This window comes from Phragmites australis, chromosome 6 (genome assembly GCF_958298935.1).
Source record: "Phragmites australis chromosome 6, lpPhrAust1.1, whole genome shotgun sequence".
NCBI lineage: Eukaryota > Viridiplantae > Streptophyta > Magnoliopsida > Poales > Poaceae > Phragmites > Phragmites australis.
Genome location: NC_084926.1, coordinates 43,550,219 through 43,569,937, shown reverse-complemented (window position 1 = coordinate 43,569,937; position 19,719 = coordinate 43,550,219). Strand labels below are relative to the sequence as shown.

At 41.7% G+C, this 19,719-nt stretch overlaps 2 protein-coding genes across 5 annotated transcripts; both read right to left on the bottom strand.

The window, feature by feature from the left end:
• Positions 1–2,143: 2,143 nt before the first annotated feature.
• On the bottom strand, positions 2,144–5,534 carry LOC133922691 (uncharacterized). Its single transcript, XM_062368128.1, has 6 exons — positions 5,176–5,534; positions 4,167–4,220; positions 3,976–4,056; positions 2,817–2,886; positions 2,634–2,722; positions 2,144–2,539 (listed from the first exon to the last, which is right to left on the bottom strand). Exons 1-6 carry the CDS (start codon positions 5,341–5,343, stop codon positions 2,405–2,407), a joined length of 597 nt encoding a protein of 198 aa, XP_062224112.1. The 5' UTR covers positions 5,344–5,534; the 3' UTR covers positions 2,144–2,404.
• Positions 5,535–7,236: 1,702 nt separating this feature from the next.
• On the bottom strand, positions 7,237–15,898 carry LOC133922690 (protein arginine N-methyltransferase 5-like). 4 transcript variants are annotated; one of them, XM_062368126.1, is made up of 22 exons: positions 15,605–15,898; positions 15,313–15,519; positions 14,629–14,718; positions 14,447–14,524; positions 14,246–14,340; positions 14,048–14,123; positions 13,851–13,937; positions 13,580–13,661; positions 10,970–11,055; positions 10,847–10,882; positions 10,146–10,214; positions 9,691–9,759; positions 9,273–9,326; positions 9,055–9,129; positions 8,772–8,864; positions 8,580–8,683; positions 8,437–8,485; positions 8,279–8,365; positions 8,074–8,179; positions 7,887–7,974; positions 7,707–7,800; positions 7,237–7,622 (listed from the first exon to the last, which is right to left on the bottom strand). In XM_062368126.1, exons 1-22 carry the CDS (start codon positions 15,746–15,748, stop codon positions 7,539–7,541), a joined length of 1,953 nt encoding a protein of 650 aa, XP_062224110.1. In that variant the 5' UTR covers positions 15,749–15,898; the 3' UTR covers positions 7,237–7,538. The 4 variants fall into 4 exon arrangements, with proteins under 4 accessions (XP_062224110.1, XP_062224108.1, XP_062224109.1 ...); XM_062368124.1 differs by having other exon boundaries at positions 10,970–11,064; positions 15,605–15,897; XM_062368125.1 differs by having other exon boundaries at positions 10,970–11,064; positions 14,246–14,334; positions 15,605–15,896.
• Between the last annotated feature and the right edge of the window lie 3,821 nt (positions 15,899–19,719).

The window sequence follows — 19,719 nt, the reverse complement described above, 5'->3', positions numbered from 1 at the left end:
GATGAGACATTGGAATTCAGCGCACGGGTTGCGACAAACAAGAATATTTGCACTAACTGATTACATACCACTATTTTATCGAATTGACCCTGTCATGATGATATCAGCATCACCAGATCGTCATCACTCCAAAAAAAAAAAAAAAAACACTTTTGACAACCATGTGCAAAAGGAAGGAAGGTTCATTTTGCCACTACAACATGGTGACGACAAGGTCGAAGTTAGCATGGAGGATGAGACAAGTAACTGAGCTTGCCTTGCCTGTCCAAATTCTTCACCTGCTAGATAAGCACGGTACTTTGGAAGACTAATCATGCAACTAGATCCGGATCTTCGCCTAAATTAATCACTCCCAGGAGACAGGTGTCTGCCTCTCATGAGATGCCAATCCAGGCAGACTTGCTCACTTGCTGCTGGAAAAGTACGCAGTGAACCTCCTTCACTCCTTGCATTCTTGGTCAATCATGCAAGCACACATTAGTTAGGGGTATAATAGTGAGATTGGACATAGGAGAATCCAAACATGTCGTGTCACTCACCACCAGGGGCGATCTAGTCCAAATATTGAGCGGGGGCATACTAGTGATTAGGACTTTATAATTTTACGAAAAAAAGTCTTCACTCCATTAAGGTTGTGTTTGGTTGTGAGACAAAGTAGGATGGGATAGGGTAATCCCTGTTTTTAGGGATAGGATGATCCTATTTTTTCCTATTTTTAGGGATAGGATGATCCTATTTTTTGTTTGGTTGGATGGATGGGATGAACCTCTTTTTGTTTAGTTGGAGGGACGAGGACGGATAGAGACAAGAATCATCAACTAATTGTATTTTTTAATTTTAAATAATAATCATTAATAATACACCAATCAACATGCACTAATGCATATTAATGTTACTCTTGCTATAGTCATTACTAATTAACAATAAAATATGCTAATTGACCATAATCATACTCTAATTAGCTTATTAATTATCACTAATTAGCACATTAACCATTAAAAATTCTAATCTTATAGTAATATATACTAATAAGTAATACAAACATACTAATATCACTAATTATTTTACTAATAAGCATAATTAGCAAAGGTGGATGACTTCGTCCCACCAATTTGGAGGGATAGCTTTATCTAGCATATTGAGAGAATATTCTTTAGAAAGGATGATCCTATCTCTACTGCCCTTGAACTAAACACCATAAAAACATGGATCGCTTCCTCCCATCACACCGTATCCTGAACCAAATACATCCTAAAGTTCACTGAAAAACAAGAATTTAAACGGGATTGTGCCCTCACTAGCCTCTCCTCCGCCCCTGCTCACCACACATGCAAGAACTATGAAGAAACTAGGGTTCATGTGTGGCAAGGGTTGATGGGAGGAAGCTGTGAGGAAAGGGAGGTGTGGTGATGGAGATTGGTAGATGGCGAGAGATGTGGTGATGGTTAGGGTGAAATGAATGTGCATGCATCATGCATGAGATGAGTACAAACAAAGGTGTGCCAAATTTGTTGTAGAGGAGGATTCCAATCCCAGTTTGGGCTCTACTTAGCTCCTCCAGATCATTTTGGATATTGAGAGTCTCTCTAAAATATGACTTTAAATACCAATTTATACCGTAATATATTGGAACTTAATAAAGCTATAGTATTATGAGGATCTTTTTGAGTTAAATCTACTATGGTATAGATATGTATATCACAGTCAAAATTGCTTGACTTTACAGTTCCAAGAGGATATTTATTTTCAACTGGATGGAATACCTATTTACATCCTGAATTTAGGAAGGGATTTCTGAGCCAAAAAGAAAGACTAACAAGTAGCTACAGAGTAAGCTACATCTTGCGATGGTGTGCCTGAATTGTTAAATTTGTTGGCACTTCCGATTAGATTCAGTTGCAGTTTATCGATTATCACTGTACATCAGACGTAAATTTACTGAAACTTCGCCGTGATGCAACAAATACCCAACATCTTCGGCAACTACTCTCCAATCGAACACTGGTTTAATTATGCATACATATACTCCATTTTTTTCACATAGAAATATTGTAGATTTCCTTATCGTTGAATACAGCTTTCCACAGATGGATTATGGAATTATGTTTACTCACTTTAAATTGAGTATCTGTTTCCCAGTCCGTGAAAAGAAGGGAGAATCATGAGATTCTTTCAACCATTTGTGTTCGTCTCGACGAGTTCATAACATTAGTGCACATGCATTCTCAGTCATCCAAGGACATGTGATGACTGTAGAAGATTACACAATACACACTCACAAGGCGACCTATAGTTTCGATATGCTTAGTTATCTAGCACAGATGGTCTTTCACGAATGACGCTAACGCTGAGAAAGCAGCGCCAGTTAATTTTGCCTAGCACTGCCGACTCTTGCTGGTCGTCGCTATCTACCTTTGAGCTCTTCTTCAAACATGCGCAGTTTCTCCTGAATAGGTGTAAGGAAGGACTTCAAATCCTTGCAAATCCGTGCTTTGTCGTCGGATGCGAGGCCCTTGTCATCGCTGAACCTTACTTGTAACTGAAATCAGAGGCAAAAAAAAAAGAGTATGTGATGCCAGCTAGTATTATATTAGATACAGTGGTACAGATCTCGTATACGATAGTAGCTTTACCTCCAAGTCTACAAGCTCGCCAAATGAAAACTCAGGAATGTCTAAATGGCCTTTGACCTTCTTGTTTTCTTCTTTAATTAACCATTCACCTAATAAGCATTACCGTGAGTTACACTGCAGTACAATGACTAAGGAGTGAATCTGAGTGAATGTTGTTAACTTTGACGTGATATGGTGTTTTACCTCGGAATTTCAAGCTCAGTTCATAATTATACCCAACTCTTTTCTTATTACGGACCATGACCTGAAATGCCTGCCAAGCAACAAAGGACATATATTCAGAATTCCAGATGTTAAATTGAAAGATAAAGAAATACTTATGTAAAAGAAAATTGGTTATCAAGTAATCACAGCAGATTCCATCCAATATTACAGATCAAACAGTATGGTAGAGAAAATATACAAGTAGCCAAAGTATACTGTAACCAGCGAATGAAGTATAAAGAAAATAATCAAGCAAGAAATGATCCGGGACATCTATACATTGATTCACAAAATGTGTACTAGGATAGCAGATGGGATCAATTATTAGGCATGTGTCAGAAATAAGGCTATTAGTGTTTCCAATGGTTAAATTTGTGCTTCATATACTTGAAGTTACTTCATTGTTAGTTGCTATTAGTGAATTATCTGAAGGATTTTTTTAATCTTTCACAAGTTGTTTAATCGCATTGTTCTTTAAGCGAAAAGATAGATTTCTCAAGCATGTAAAAAAATGGCTGAAACTTGGCTGTCATAATTGTAGGGTACAACCAACACAAGGAAGAATAGACACTAACTACAGAAGGTAAAAAGAGGCTTAGGAAGGCACCATGCATTTGTTTCTTGGGTAGCCCAGGTGGAGGAACCGACATTGAGCTATACAAAATGCATCTGAATTCCTGATAGGAAATATGAGGCAAAGTTCCAAGTAATCCTACACTGTGCGATCATATTTATTTAGATAAATCAAGCACAGGTTCCCAACAGGGAGTTAAAATACAGGTTTGTTCAAGTATTTTAGTGGAAGACAGCTAATGCACAATCATGGATTTCCAAGTTAACTTCAAAGTATTCTAATAATAAAATGATTGTATGCTTGAGTACAAGTGAAATTCAACTATCAGGGTGGGTTAGAGGAAATTGACAGGCGGCACCATATTGCGAGAGAGTTACATTTCTTTGGAGAAACTTCAAGGCAGAAATTGCCAGCATTGCTCAAGTGACAGGCGATCTCAATTGCATCAAGCGTACAGTGAAATTTACAAGGACTAAACAAAAATAATTAGAGGGATATTTCCTTGTGGCAGAAAGTAGTAATGGATTTATAGAATTGAATGGTTCTGTCAAACATAATACTTACATCGCCTGAGCATTTGGACACATCATCAATGGATGCCTTCCCTGTGGGGAATTCCAATGAATCTATGGAACCCAGCAAATCCTGTAGTACAGATCAGCAAATAAATATCAGAGAAATATTGACGAATGGATGCATCATTGTGCTACTTTATATAAGAATTTTGCCAACAGTTGGCCAGTAAACAACTGCACCTTTATCCTACTATTAGCCCATGAGTTGAGGTTCTTTTCCTCCCAGGTTCCAGCCTGCAAAGTGCAAACAACACATCAGTAAACCGTAATTTAGCACTTCAGAAGTGTGGCAGTGTAGCCAGAAAAGATAAAGGTGAACAATTCATAACCAACAGGAAGGTTCAGCAACTCAAGCAAATCTATGCAAGGACATTTAGACATTTAGTTATGACTCCGGTGCTATGAGGTTCTTACCAAATTTCTCCCTACCACCTTATATATATTACAAGCTATGAGTGATATCATGAGATTATTCTCATCAGCGTGAAGATAAATCAGCCAAAATGCGGGGTAAGTTAAAGTTGTGTCAAATCATTTGGAATCAAAAGAACTAGTATTGCCCCACTAGTTCAAACTATCAAATCACTGCCCTACTAGTTAGATAAATCTTTTGCAAAACAAGCAACAGATTCGCAGCGAAGAAGATCCATAGACGGGAAGCTACTTGCTGAGGAAACTCGAGGATATCACTGAAGACGGAAGGGTGACTCTAAACTAGTAGTTTGCGCATGGACACTGTCCCAAAGATCAGATTTTGTGGGTCATAGCCACACGCCGGGCTACTTGCTGAGGAAACTCATGGAAGCTACTTGCTAAGGAAACTCATGGAAGCTACTTGCTGAGGAAACTCATGGATATCACTGAAGACGAAAGGGTGACTCTAAACTAGTAGTTTGCTCATGGACACTGTCCCAAAGATCAGATTTTGTGGGTCATAGCCACACGCCCAGCTAGCAGATCAACAATACCTAATGGCAAGCGACTTCAGCTACAGATCAGACGAGCAGCTCGTTCTACCGATCTAGTATTCATCAGCTCCCTATCAGAACTCACGGACTGGTGAGCGTTGTGGAGACACAAGGCATCGTAAATCTGTATCCTTTTTGTCAGTCCGTTACAGTGCAAGTACAGGATTCCTCACCAATCTAACATTGAGATATGGAAGCATAGGGCGTTGAAATGAGCCGACCTGATTCCAGACGGATCCGAGGGGCGGCGGGTTGCCATTGCCGTTGGCGGCGGCGGCGGCGGCGGGGTCGAGCTTGCGGGGGACGGGGAGCGGCGCGGCGTCGCCGGTGGCCTCCCGCACCCAGTACCTGTACGACGACGCCTTCTCCGCCGTCGCCGGCTCATCCATATCTCCCACTCTACCTCCCCCGACGGACGACGGATGGATCGGTTGCTGCCGAGATCTCCGGGCGAGGCACGCGCACGCAGTGCGAGGGAGATTGATTTGGAGGGGGATGGTCCGCGTGGCGTGCACTCCAATTCTGACTCGTCTTCTGCTTTCTCGGGGCTTGTTCCAGATGCTTCGGGAACCTTCCTGCCAGTTACGCGCTCGCTGAACCTTCCATGGTCTTAAACGGTAACAGTGGCTGACATGTGGGACCAACGCTGGCCCAGACGCCAGACATCAGGACGGCCCACGCCGGGTTTTCTTCTTCTTCTGCGATTGACTAGCTTTACTCCTTTTTTTTTCCTCAGCACATTACTTCCCCAGTTACAGTCAGGGTCCTGAAAGTTAAATATTACAACAAAGTCCTTGCAGGCCCTTTTCTTCCTTTTCGATCCCGGTGAACCACAACACAACACCATAGACCAGTGACTGGATCAAGTCCTCCTACCGAATCTATCGAGGAAGCCCAAACTTTGAATCGACAACAAAACCAGTGCCTCGAAGCCTCTATCGGGACACATCTAACGCTGTAAAAGCACATCAGTACCTCCCTCACCGCACTTAGTAGAGGATAGACATCCCAGTCACCACGAACCTCAGAACCAAAATTGGAGGTCCAGAAGATAACCCCGCAGTTGCCAAAGACAGGTTCAGAGACTCGAAAACACAAGGGAACCAAAAAGGGGGAAAACAACATGCCTCCCTAATCGCAATACATATACAAACAACCGACACACCAATACATACGAGTCAAAGTTGTCACCAGAGAGCATGCCGACTACGCCAACTCCACCATGGGCAACCTTGACAAACAAAAGCCGAACCGGTGTCATCGTGTCGGACAACACCATCCGAAACTATAACCTTATCTATCAAATATATAGCTCCTACTACTCTACTACCTACACAGGGTGTCGATCCCTCCGAACCCCTCCTACTCCAATGCCCCAAGAGGCCACTAGAGGCAAGGGCCGATGGAATCGACGCCATATTGGAAATCGCTGTTGCGGACGCCTTTACTGTAGAAAGGGGAAAAAGCCTTGTCGGAGAGTTTATACTAGCTTTACTCTTTGCTTCCGCTGGACAAATCCATCGAGTCTCAAGTCTCCTCTCAAGTTCATCTATATTGAGAAAGAGTTTCTATATTCTTTCATCAATTAATCGATTTTTCTGTTAGCTAAATTTTCATCTTTATTTAGCTAATCTTTTTCTGTCATTATCGATATAACTGTTCCATCTTAGTCTTTCCATAGCTCTGGTGACATTTTGGTTTCTTATCTTGCTAGCCATCATCACTTTATTATAATTCTTAACCACGGATATTCTCTCTTTTTTTTATCACCATCGCAACTATAGTATTATTTTGTGGTCACCATTTAGACGTTGACACGTGCGGGTAGATAACAGACTTAGGACCCATACATCTTCCTTAGTGAGTAACAGAATTAGACCCTATTTGTTTGAGTTTGTTTGAGTTTCTGCTTTTGAACTTTTCTGTTTTCTTAAAAACTATATTTTTAGTTTATCTGAAAAGCTACCTTTTAAAATAGGCTATTGACTTATATAATAATTTTTAGTTTCTTAGCACATATTTTCTTAGAAAAACTTCTTAACTTTAATTTATTTTCCTCGTAAGCAGACTTCTAACTTTTTTAAAAGCTAATTCTACATTATCCTATTTATTCTAGCTTCTGACTTCTGATAGAAAAAAAAAAAACAAACAAACAAAGCCTTAGTTGATCACCAACTAGCCACTTGCTTTGCGCGGAAATGGAAAAGGAGGCGGTGCACTATCTTAAGCAAATTCACCACTTAGAATCTGATTGTGGCAGAACTTATCAAATGCTGTTAATATGTTCAGAACATCTGCTCACGTCCATGTTCCGCTTTCAAAAATGATGAGATACAAAAGAACATGGTCAAAAATTGTAAGTCAAACACCAAAGTCCCTAACACTAGCCAATCCACGATCTGATGAAAGCAGAAACTCAAAAAGGCCGTCGAAATACAAGTATACAAAATTTGTTCCTATGATCACCATCTCAACTGGAGGATCTTCCAGGCCAGTAGCATCCAGTCAACTCGAACTAAAACATGTAATAGAACCTAGCCTCTGTTGTCTCTCAAAATACAAAACAAAGAATGATCTTGATAACTCACAGACCAACCCAATACGACCGGCCATTGCTGTTATGGATTGGTGATGGGGTTGGCGTCGTAACAGTCCATTCGTACCACACCTGCAGTAACGGGGAAGATGATGATGCAACAACTGAAATTCCTACACTAAGAATTAACAGCCAGATCAGAAGCCATGCTACTACCTTTGTGGGAGCACAGCACCGCCAGAAGTGCACTTCCATAGGAGAGCCTGACCGCACGTAGATGGGTTTTCTCAACGGGAAGAAGATCGGGAACCTGACAATGTATGGTCATCAAAATACAATTGATACATGGTTTGAGAAATTTTATTGTCAGCTTGTAAAAAACAGGTTGCCAGTTACCAGCTAAACATGTTTGGTGTAGCTGTATTTGGCTCAATTCCGAGATGAACATCTTTGTATAGAATAGAGTCAAAATATCCAGCAAATCCTGCCAAAAATGATGGGGACAACTAGCTTTAGTGAGGGAACAACTAGTGTAGCTGCTTTAGCTTGTATGAATAGCTCAAACACAAGTATAGTTGCATACCGTGCACAAGGCATGACCCTGTATCTGGTAGCATTTTGAATTGCAATTTGGTATACCTTTGGTTGCTAGCATTTGGTGAGTAGTTTGGATGTGTGAAAGTAAAAACCTACAGATGCCAAGGTGGTCAGCAAAATTCATGGTACAGATAGCTCATGAAAAATGGCAAGGTATCTTTGTGTGCCCAGCAGAAATTCTAATCTCCCACCGGTTGTAGAGGTGCAAGTGTCGCTACGCGGTGTAGTTTGACAACATATGCAGTTTCAAAATGAGCAATATCTTTGTGTGCTTTAATCTGCAGAAAACAAGTCACTTAAATTTCCATAGAAATGCCACAACTATAACTGAAATGGTAGAGATACCTACATCGTTGTGTAGTTTTGATGCTGTTATTGGTTGGATGAAACTGGTGTATCTGCAAAGAACCACAAGCAAACAATCAAATGATATTAAGTATATGTTGGATACCAGGAATTAAGGAAAGATATGTATAAGAAAAGGTCCAGTACGAAGAAGGAATAGAAATCCCATCTGGCTTCAAGAATCGCTGGGCACCATCTAGACACTCAGGAGATAGTTCATTGTCACCGAAGGACCCAAGCAACTCACTGACCTGATTCATGTATGTATGCAATAGATTTCTAAATATAACAGTGTTGGAAATACTTAACGAGACCATTTTCCAAAAAAAAATAGCGTACCAAAATATCTGCTTTTTCAGGGGCATCCCAGCACCGCATGTCACTAGATATTATAGTAACCAAGCTTTCCCACCCCTCCAATTTGATCAAGCTCTGTTCCAGCCCCCAAAATAAATCAGATCAAAATATTTGTCTATACATATACAAGAAGCAACAGGAGAGTACCAATTGAATGGTATGTAAAAAGAATTGCATTAGTGATTATTGCATTGCCAAGCTTTAGTTCCCATATAAAGGAATTGACTGGAGAAATAAGAGATGACACGATCAATCGATCACTCACATGAAGAGTAATAACAGCGTTAGGATTTTTCTCGACAGCATATACTTTTAATTTGCGGCCTGTTTCTTCAGCAGCCTGCATTGAACGTCAAAGCTTATTTAGCTCCATAGAAAACAAACAGAAATAAAAAATGACTTGTGCTACAGTTGTATTTTTTTCCCCCAAAAGGGCATTGCAGTTGTAGTCTTAAGCACAAGTTCAAGAGAAATGACATTGACCTGCAATGATGCTCTTACTAGAGGTCCTCGGCCTGCTCCAACAACCATCAGCACCTTCTCTTGTTGAACAGTGAAGGAAGTTAGATAATTAGGCTCAAGAGGTAACAAAATAATAAATGAAGCTCAATGATGCAGGGAATAGCTTCAGTTACAAAACGTAGGAAATGAAAAGGCAGAAAAGAGTCATTAAAACGTTCAACTGTTCATGGTCTAGACTCTAGAACCGTACAGGGGGTAATGCAGAAAAAACATATGAATTAATGCCAGCTCAACAAAACATAAAGCCTCTACTAATCTTAGTTCAAAGAGATTCATAGTTAATTCATCTCTTAAATTTTGCACCATCAGAAGTCTTATGGAAGTATGGTTTACAAGCATCGATTTTTGAAAGAATTCAAAGATCAACACTCCATCTTACCGTCCTGGTTCTGGCGATTGCATCATCTGAGACCCTATCAACCAAGGCCTTAGCAATTGCTCTTTGATACTGTTCACAAGATGTAAAACAAAGAATCAACAAAAAAATCAATACCCGTATTAGAGTTTCTAACAAGCAGAAATGGAGGAAATCCCAAGAGAAAAAAGGATAACATTTTGATCATTTGATGTTTGTTTTCTTTTGCCAAACCAGGTTCATCAGCTTGTGCAAGTAAACCAGTATTTCATGGTGGCAATTACTGGTACCAAAAACCAGAAAACAGGCAATAGTTTGCTAAAACGAAATGAAAGGACAAGGTGAAAATAGATAGCCAGGGAATTTAATTCAAAATCCAGATTTGTGTTCACAATAAATTAAGGAGAATAAAATTGAAAAAAGGAGCTTGTCCAGAACTTATAATATAAAAAGGCAGATTCACATCATATAGCACAAACTTGAGTATACTTCACGGCGTCTTTCTCAAATGTCTCATAAGTCTGAGCTTCCAAATTGTCCATTAGAGGCTGCACCAAAAGGGAAGTCATGGTTCATGAGAAAGCGAAGAGCGCACGATAATGGGGGTCAAGGATTTCAATTCAAGTTTGTTTTTTTTTTTCTCAGATGTTAGTGGAATAACCGGAATTTGCAAATTTGGAAATTTTGTTCCAAATTCGAGACAAATGGATTGAACATATTTGATTTTTTTAACTTTGAAGTAGGATAAAGAGAGCAATATCTGCCACAACATATGAATGATTTTAGCCTATTTGCAAAGCTGTACCCGCACGAGGATGAGGTCATGGGTTCAAACCTCAAGCCGTCCGTTTCAATTTTCTCTTCCTTGACGTTAGGCCCACCTGTCAGCGAAAGTAAATTTCGAAAAAGTTGGCTGAGCATGGGATTTGAACCATGGGCATCCTTTACGTGTGGGAGATGCCAAGCTAGGGATTTGGTTTGCTCTATTATGGGACATTCTACAATTTTTACCGAACTTCTTGAACAGCTGTTTTCCATTGGTGGCTAGAACAGCTGGTTTTTTTTTGCGAAATTTCAGCGAAATTTCAGCAAAATTGAAATCGCCAATAATAATATTAGGGGAAGTAGTGATAACTGTTTTAGGTAATATGAACTGAAGAGCAAATAAAACAGCAATTACCTGGAGAGGAGATTGCAAAAAATCCCTGTAATTGATCTGAACGAAGCAAATAACACAAGGTCAACGAATATCACAGTCAAACAGTTAAACCATGGGCCATGGAAGGGTTGCTAGAATGGGTACCTCAAAGCATTCCTGCTCCGGAAGTGGATCCATTCTCCGATACAGGTACGCAGTGTAATCCAGGTATGGGCTCAACACATGTCTAACTGGGGTATCTAAAGAAATAGTTTAGGTCAATGCTAAGTCAAATTTAGGCAATTGCTAAGTCATATACTAAAAAATGAAAGTATGTTTACAATGGGCCTAAAAAATCAGGCGATTAGCTCATACATGGGACAGTAAAGTCCATGTGTCTATCATAATGAAGGAGGAGAGGGCGTAGATTTCAACATTTGAAGTTTATAAGTCTTGTGTTTTTTTTTTCCCAGAGTTGACTACAGCACTAAACTTACTTAAAATGTAAAGCGAGTAAGTGACCAGTGACAACTTTATTATGTATATTGATATAGATTGGCTAGGGATAGATGGGATAGCAGGAGAAACCAGCTAGTCGCCCTCTCTCTAGAGGCTCTGACTGCGTTTAGGGTTTTTTCTTGCTTGATTACAATGGCCGATACGCCCTCCTTTATGTAGGAGCCAGCCCTAACAACCTAAACTGACAAATCTTATCTCAAACTAATCTAATCTGCTCCCTCTTCTTATCCCGAACGCCTGTTACAGTATTCCCTGCCACTGTGCTGAACAGTAATTCCAACCCATAACTAGCTAATAAACTATATCTCAGGCCCAAAGCCTAACCCATAACATTACACCACCCCTCCAAGACAGCTCGTCCTCGAGCTGTGGTGGTGGCCCGATCTCTTGGTGTTGCAGGACCGAAGGCGGCGATGGATGCGACGATTCTTGTGCATGCTCAGCAGGCTGCCGAAGAAGGTTACCGTTGCCCGATGGTGGTGAAGAGAGCAGCACATGTTGTGCGATGATGTTGCCTCTGCCGCATCATTGAAGAAGGTGAGCAAGGCTGTTCTCCGTGGAAGGTGCAGCAGCAGCGGAGGAAGGTCGCCGAAATTCGAAGACGTGGCCGTGAGGAAGGAGAGGCGACCAGCGGGGCGCTTGACGGAACTTGCGGAGACCTTCTGCGACGTGGCGGTGTTTCGTGTTGTGCACGACGATGAAGGAAGCGATGCGGTTCACAACGGTTAATGCACAACCCACGGGGCTACGTGGCGTAGAGGAGAGGCTTGGCAGAGGGAGGCGGATCAGGAGGCAGCACCGGCGGCTGAATCCGGCAGAGTGAGTGGGCGGCGCTGGGCAAAGTCGAGCAGGCGGGCGCTGCGATGGGTGGGTGGCCGTACGAGGCTGAGGGTAGGGCCGGGGTTGGAGGCGGAGGAGCGGTGAATTCAGCGTCGAGACGAGCTGAGGCAGCCACGGTCAGAATGTGCAGGCGGACTGGAGGCCAGATCCGGTGCAAAGATGCGCGGACTGGATGGATCCAGGCGGGGTTGTGCGGGCGGCGGCGGGAAGGCGGGCGAGCAGCGACGGGTGGGTTTGGTGGAGATCCGGCAAAGACGGGAGATGACGCCGGTATGAGCGACGGCCCGTGGCGGAGCAACGACCAGCGCTGCTGCGGCTGAGGCCGGAAGATCCGGCAGGGCGGAGCAGCTCGCCGCTGGACATGGCCGAGGCGGGAGATCCGGTAGGGGTGGAGCATCGAGGGGCGCCGACGCGCGGAGAGGTTGGAGAGGCGGCCCGAAGATCCCGCTGAGGCTAGCAGGCCAGCGGATCCAAGCAGGGGATGTCGGGCCCGCCGGACTCGAGGAGGACAGGACTGGGAGATCCGGCGCGGCGAGCAGATGAGCGCTTGCAGTTAGGCGCGCGGCGGTGGAGTTTTCGACAGTGGAAACCCGGGCGGTCCAGCGGCGAGTAGGAGGCCGGATCCGGTGGATCCGCTCGAGTTCGGAGTGGGCGGCGTCGGTTGGAGGAGCGGCGGCGCAGGGCAGACAGCATCGGCGAAGCAGGCATGCAGGAGGCCGACGCCGGTCGGCGGAGCAGGCGCGCAGATCAACAAGAGGCAACCTTTCTCACGCTCGAAGGGCTAGACGTCGTGGGTGCCGTCCTCCATCGGCTGCTCCTCACGGAAGAAAAAAATCATCGAGGTTGAGGTCCATCACGTCTTGCACCGTTCCTTCCTCACTGAAGGACCAATCGGCATAGTGCTGCATCGGAAATTCGGTATAGTGCATCTCGTGGAGGCAAGGCGCCATGGCTGTGGTGGGCGAGTAGGCGCAGGATCAGAGGTCTCTGATACCAAATGATATGGATTGGCTAGGGATAGAGGATAACAGGAGAAACCAGCTAGTCGTCCTCTCTCTGAAGGCTCTGACTGCTCTTTAGGTTTCTTCTTGCTTGTCTTTGATGTTACACGGCCAACCCTTTTATAGGGATGGTCTACTTGGCGCCTAAGCAACAATATCTAATTTAAAGGAAATAAACTAATTGACACTAACCGAATCAATCTAACTTATCTCTTTCCTAACAAACCAACCTAGCTAATACTAATCTAATCTCACATGATTACTTGCCGACTGATGTTACTGCCGTGCTTGTGGTGGCCCCAGGCCAAGGCCCATGCCACAACAATATAAATGGTTAACTCACTTTGTTTATGAATGATCATGTGTGGTTAAAGAACATAACAGGCTAATATGTCTTGAAGTTTGCATGACTAACCTTCAGTGTGGTTTTCATCACCTGAGAGAACTCCTTCAACTACCCGGGAAACATTGTGATTTGATCTCCCAGAAATTATTACCTAAATAAAAACCAAAATAAAAGAACTCGGGAAGGATGTCCACCACAATTACCTCAGAAATTTAAATGGTATATGTTGAAAAAGGAAAGTTGAAAAATAAAAACATGTACATTGGATCATTCCCTTGAAAAGCTATGAAGAAAGGAAGATTAAACAAGAATAAGTGTAACTGCGTACAAAATAACAAACCTGAACAGAATGATTAAAAAATCCAGTTAGCAGATTCTGATGCCGCTTTGACAAACAAGGATAGCCTTTGGCGTTTGTTAGAAAAACCTGTGAGGCAAAATCAAATGGTGATCAAAATATGGAGGATTATGTTCTCATCTCCTTACAGCATAGGCATATCAACATGAATTCATTAAATTAATAAATTTTATGATTACATTTGTTTGAAGAATAGCAACCCTTACAGGCTCCCCAAACCACCGCCCTAGTGAGTTCGCTGATGGCAGTGTGCTCCTGACAAGTGAATAGCCAACCTTTGTAACGAATACCAAAACTATGGCATTATAGATCAAAAATATATATGTGGCATATTCACTTGGAATAATGCACTTGGTATAGGAAAGTATGACACTTACGAAATATCAAGCGCCACATATAGTTGACTACTATGATCACATAACAATCTGAATGTATTCCACAATTCCCACGAGTCTACCATTTCACTCTGCAACTTAAGAAAACACATAAACATGAGTCTTATGTGGAATGTTCGCATACTTTTACTTAACAGCATTTTGCGTAATGTTCCAGGCAACTCAAGATGATCAAAAGATTACCATGTGGTTGTTATTCTTTACTTTATCATGATCATCATCCATTGGCTCAGACTTCTCCAGAGGTAACCTAAGCCACAACTTGAGAAAGAAGAATATTTTTTAAAAAAAATTATCCAGATATAAACATATCTAGAACATAGATAAAACGAACGGAATGTGGAATGAGAGATGGAGGACAATACCTGCATATTGGTCAGGCCTTGCAAAATTTGATTCACAACTCTAGCATAGTTGCCACAAGAAGATCTCCTGGGGGTAGGAAGAACGCATGCCTGCAAGGATATGCGCCAAAATTCAAATTTTCTTCAAAAAGGAAAATGCTGCATGAGATGGCCAAGCTTACAAATTTGCCAACTACCATCAAAATCCTAAGATTTTGTACTGGATTGGAACTATCTTTGTTTCTAGTGCTTGCGAGATAATGACAGACTGAGAAGATTCACCAGAAACAATCAGAGGAGAATTCTTATGCTATGGCAATCAGGGTTCCAAAATCCCGGTGGTAACCCACAGGCTGCAGGTTACCATCAGCAACTAGAAATTCCAGTGGCATGACCTTGGAAGTTGAAAACTGTTCAAAATATGGAAGAGATATGAAATTTGACCCGACCAGTGGCTGGATACCCGATTACCCACTCCCGGCCAAGGTCGGAGAAACTTTTGTCTTTTACAATGTGTTTTGAAACCCTGAAGGCAATTGCCCACGTGTATTACCCAATTATGTCTTCCACATCGTATAAACCAAATTCGGAAAGAACATTGTAACATTCCATGATTCAAAAACGTATCGCTGATGTGTAACAACCATTGGTTGGTGTTAGACTAACGGGTGAATGAATATGAACAGTGCAATGAGAACACTGAACCTGCAGCGAGAGATGAGACGCCCACGCGATCTCCTGCTTCAGCGTAAGCTCCGAGTCCAGCCGGAGCTGCTCGTCCTCCGCGTCCAAATCGATCCACTCGCTGAGCTTCCCGACGACGTGGGTGCTCCACTGGGACGGGCTGAGGACAAGGTCCGACGCAGCCACCGGCAGCACGGCGCCGGACGAGGGCCGGTACGCAGGGTCAACCTGCAGCGCGGAGCAGAGCACGTCGGACTGAGCAGGGGATGGGGCGAGCAGGCGGCCGGCTGTAGCAGAGCAGTAGAGTACTCACCAGTGGGGCGAGGACGAAGTCGAACGCGGAGGAGAGGGAGTGGGAGAGGACGGCGGGGAGGCCGTCGCCGGCGGGGAAGTCGAGCACCTCGACCCCGCAGTAGCGAGAGTCGCTTTTGTCCCCCGCGCGCTGCCCCAGCGGCATCTCCCCCTCCACGCTTCTCCTCCTCTGCTACTGGTGGCCGCCAGCCGCCGCCGAGGAAGTAGGGGATGGAGGTACGGTGGCTAGGGTTTAGGGGTTTGAGCGGCGGCTGCTTCTGATTTCACTCTTGTTTCGTTTCTTTTTTTTTTTGCACCCCTCTATTTTTTCCCTGCTCGATGGGGGCATGGGGCTGGCTGACTTGTGGGGTCCGCCATAATGGATCGAGATTGCCTGATCCCCAAGACCCCAAGTTACATTTATGATTTATCTCCTCCGACCGAAATTCCAAACTCCCAATATGTTAATCCCTCCTGTCCAAAATAAATACTCTATCATTTTAAATATCAACATAGTTTTTAAAATACAACTCTGATTATTTTTTAATATATTGATAAAATATAGTAAAAATATACTATAAAATACTTTTCAAGACAAAACTATCCATATCATTTTCAAATATCTAAACTCAATATATAAAAAGTAATTTATAATTAAAATCTAAAACAGTTAATTATATGTAACTAAAACAACACTTATTTTAAACTAGAAGAGTGTTACAATACTAACCTTCATTTACAAATACTTACCAACTTTAATCAGTGACAGACGCATAGGAGTGAGATAGAGACTCGTCCACCTTTGTCTTCCTTCTTTTCCCTTTCTCTTTTCTTCTTTGGCTTCCCCATCTAAAAAAGAAAATTATTAGATGAGCTTAAGAGGACTTTTATTGACTTTCATTGACTGCGACGAGGAGTCCCTAGCTTTGACCACTTTGTATTATTACAAATATTTGGCTATACGCGCTTCCCAAGATTTTATTACCGATTTTGCCCCTAGTATGGCCTACCGTCCATCAACAAAAAAAAATGCAAACCGTATTAAAAAAACAGAGGAAATGCTAGGGCGACAAGAGAAGCCACACACGCCACCTGCAGTCTTCGTTCACCACGCCTACATGGAGCAGCAGCCGCTGTCAAGGCAGAACCGGTCACAGGTCCATGCGCACTGAACAAGTTTCCTCTTCACCTGGGCAACATCTCTACCTCTACCTGTAACTGCAGCAAAGCCTGTCGAACTCCAAAATTTCTTGCTTCTAGTTTTGCAAATCAACGAAATAGCTAGATGATTAGACTACAATTTGCATCATATATACAGGATTTCACATCATGAAGCTAACAGGTTAAGTGCAGCTGATTGCCTCTTAGTACAAAATACTTCTTGGTCCAGCAAGTTTTCCCCAAAACACCTGTACAATGGGCAGCACATATTTACAGGGACCAAAAACAGTTTGCAGGACTTCCAGCAGTACTAATATGCACAGCCGGGACACCCTTTCTAGCAAAAGTAATCATGTTTCAACATCATATGTTCCAAAAATAGTTCCTGAACAGATCTGAAGAAAGGCACTCCACCAGCTCCTTCTTCAGTCTTATGCATGCGCACCTCCTGGACTAGATTGAGATCACACTTCGTTCGCAAGGGAAGCTTACCTTCTCTTTCAAGGGAAGGTTTGTCAATAGTGGGGTAAATCAGTTGTTGACTCCCCTTGCTTTCAATCATGACAGACTGTCTGTGATGTTACGATGATCTCATTTGACGGTATTTGACGATACCGATGAATATCTTTATTGGGAGTAGTCTCACACCTTCAACAGATCATCTATAATACATCATTCATATTTCCATATAAATTATCATCTATAAAGATTATCTTTATATTACTCCACCACTTTAACAATACATTCAGATTTCACTCTCAATATTCTCACTCCTATTTTTAATAGTATTCATAACTAACAATAATTTTAAAAATTAGTACATTAGTTTATATGAATATTCATTATTTTTTCTGATTTTTGAGAATTAAATTTATGCTGTAAAAATTCAAGGAAAGTACAAAATTACTCAAATTTAGAGAATTTTTATTTAAAATTTGTAAGAGATTTTTAGTAGAAACTAGTTAAAATAGATTCTTTGTTATTTATTCTATTAATAAAAAATTTATGTGATTTTAGAAGTTCTATAAAGTTACTTTTTAAATTTATGGAAGACAAGAAAAGAAATAAAGATGTGAAGCAAAAGCTAGCTAGCTTCTATAGTCTCTCTACACGAGGATGGCGTGGGACAAAGACGCGCGTCACATATGAGTGTGTGTGAGGATGTGAATGGCGTGTCCGACAAAATAATGTGCCGGATGGAGAGTCTTTTGGAGACTATTTTTCGTGTGTGAGGATGTGAATGGCGTGTCCGGCAAAATAATGTGCCGGATGGAATCTCTTTTGGAATTTTTTTTTTCATGTGTGAGGATGTAAATGACATGTCCGGCAAAATAATGTGCTAGATGGAGAGTCTTTGGAAGACTATTTTTCGTGTGTGAGGATGTGAATGGCGTGTCCGGCAAAATAATGTGCCGGATGGAGTCTCTTTTGGAGACTTTTTCTTATGTGTGAGGATGTGAATGACATGTCCGGCAAAATAATGTGCCGGATGGTGAGTCTTTTAGTGACTATTTTTTTAAAAGAAAATAGACGGAGGATGAGATGGAAAGTAAAATAGAATGACTCTTGAGATGCTCTCACATTCTCACAGGGACAGAGAGCAGAGTTGTCTATTTGTTTGAGCTTCTGTTTTTGAGTTTTTCTGAAAAGTTATGTTTTTTGTTTGTCTGAAAAGCTACTTTTGGAAATAAGTTGTTGGCTTCTACAATAAATTTTTGGCTTCTCAGTACATAGCTTCTCAAAAAAGCATATCTCAGCGAGCTTCTCAGCTTTAGTTCATTTTTCTCAGAAGCAAACTTCTGGCTTATCTAGAAGCCATTTCTCCAGAACCCTATTTATTCTAGTTTCTGGCTTCTGTCTTCTGCCAGTAGCAGAAGCAAAAGCAGGAAATAAATAGGACCTAAGTAAATTTTATAGGATATGATTAAAAGATTCTTATAAGATTCTATTTATATTATTCATCTATGATTTAATAGTTATACTGAAGAAAAGGCATGTAAGGTGATCTTTTATATAAAATAGGATCTAAAAATTTGCTTTTCTAGGGCAGGGCCCTCATTATGGTCTGCCTTGGCCCATGATGACGTGTGTCCAATGAGGCGCCGTACCTGACACCTTGACAGATTCTTGTCACTATCGATGCACCATCTGTCCTCGTTACTTTGTTCACTTTCTAATCGGTTTGCTAGAGCGGTTAGCAAGGCGTTTGTTTACTTTAATGGTCTAGTCTCAGTGTGAGCTGTAGCAAACAGACAAGTAAAAAGAGAAATAAAAACCGACAGCAGCGGCAACATGCGCGAACGATCCGGGGGCGGATTTCCAATGTATTTTAGGGACTTTTTAAAGGAGAGAAGTGGGGAATATCGTAGCCTTTTTCTGTACTACTTTATTTTCTTTCTCTTGGACTTTAAATCTCAGCCTCTCTGCACAAACAGTGCAAATATCTTGGATTGGCATGCTCGGTGAGGAATATCTTTTTCATTTATTTAGTCTCGCAGAACATCAGCACCAACATCATCTCCCTCAACCTCAGTCTGTCACTCATCACTCTGTGCTGGCTGGTGCTGTCAATCCTTGCAGCTGCAGCGTGTGAGCTGGGTGCTATATGCCTATATGTTTTTTTAAGTCTATATGCCTGTAGGGAAAACTACATATCTGATTTTCAAATTTTACTTTAAATTATAAAGCCAGATATATTTTACTTTAAATTATAAATCCAGATATATTTTACTTTAAATTATAAATCCAGATATATTTTACTTTAAACTTTACAATATCACTTAAATTTTACACTGAACTATGAAATTAGATATTTTCACACTGAATTTTATAATATCACTCATATAATATCATAACCGATTTTGGAGAGTGATTTTGTCTATGTTACAAGTCTGCATCGGTGGTTAAGTCATACAAACTGACATGTTACTTAATCTTATTTTTATTCTTCTTTTTTTCAAGTGGTTTTATCATATA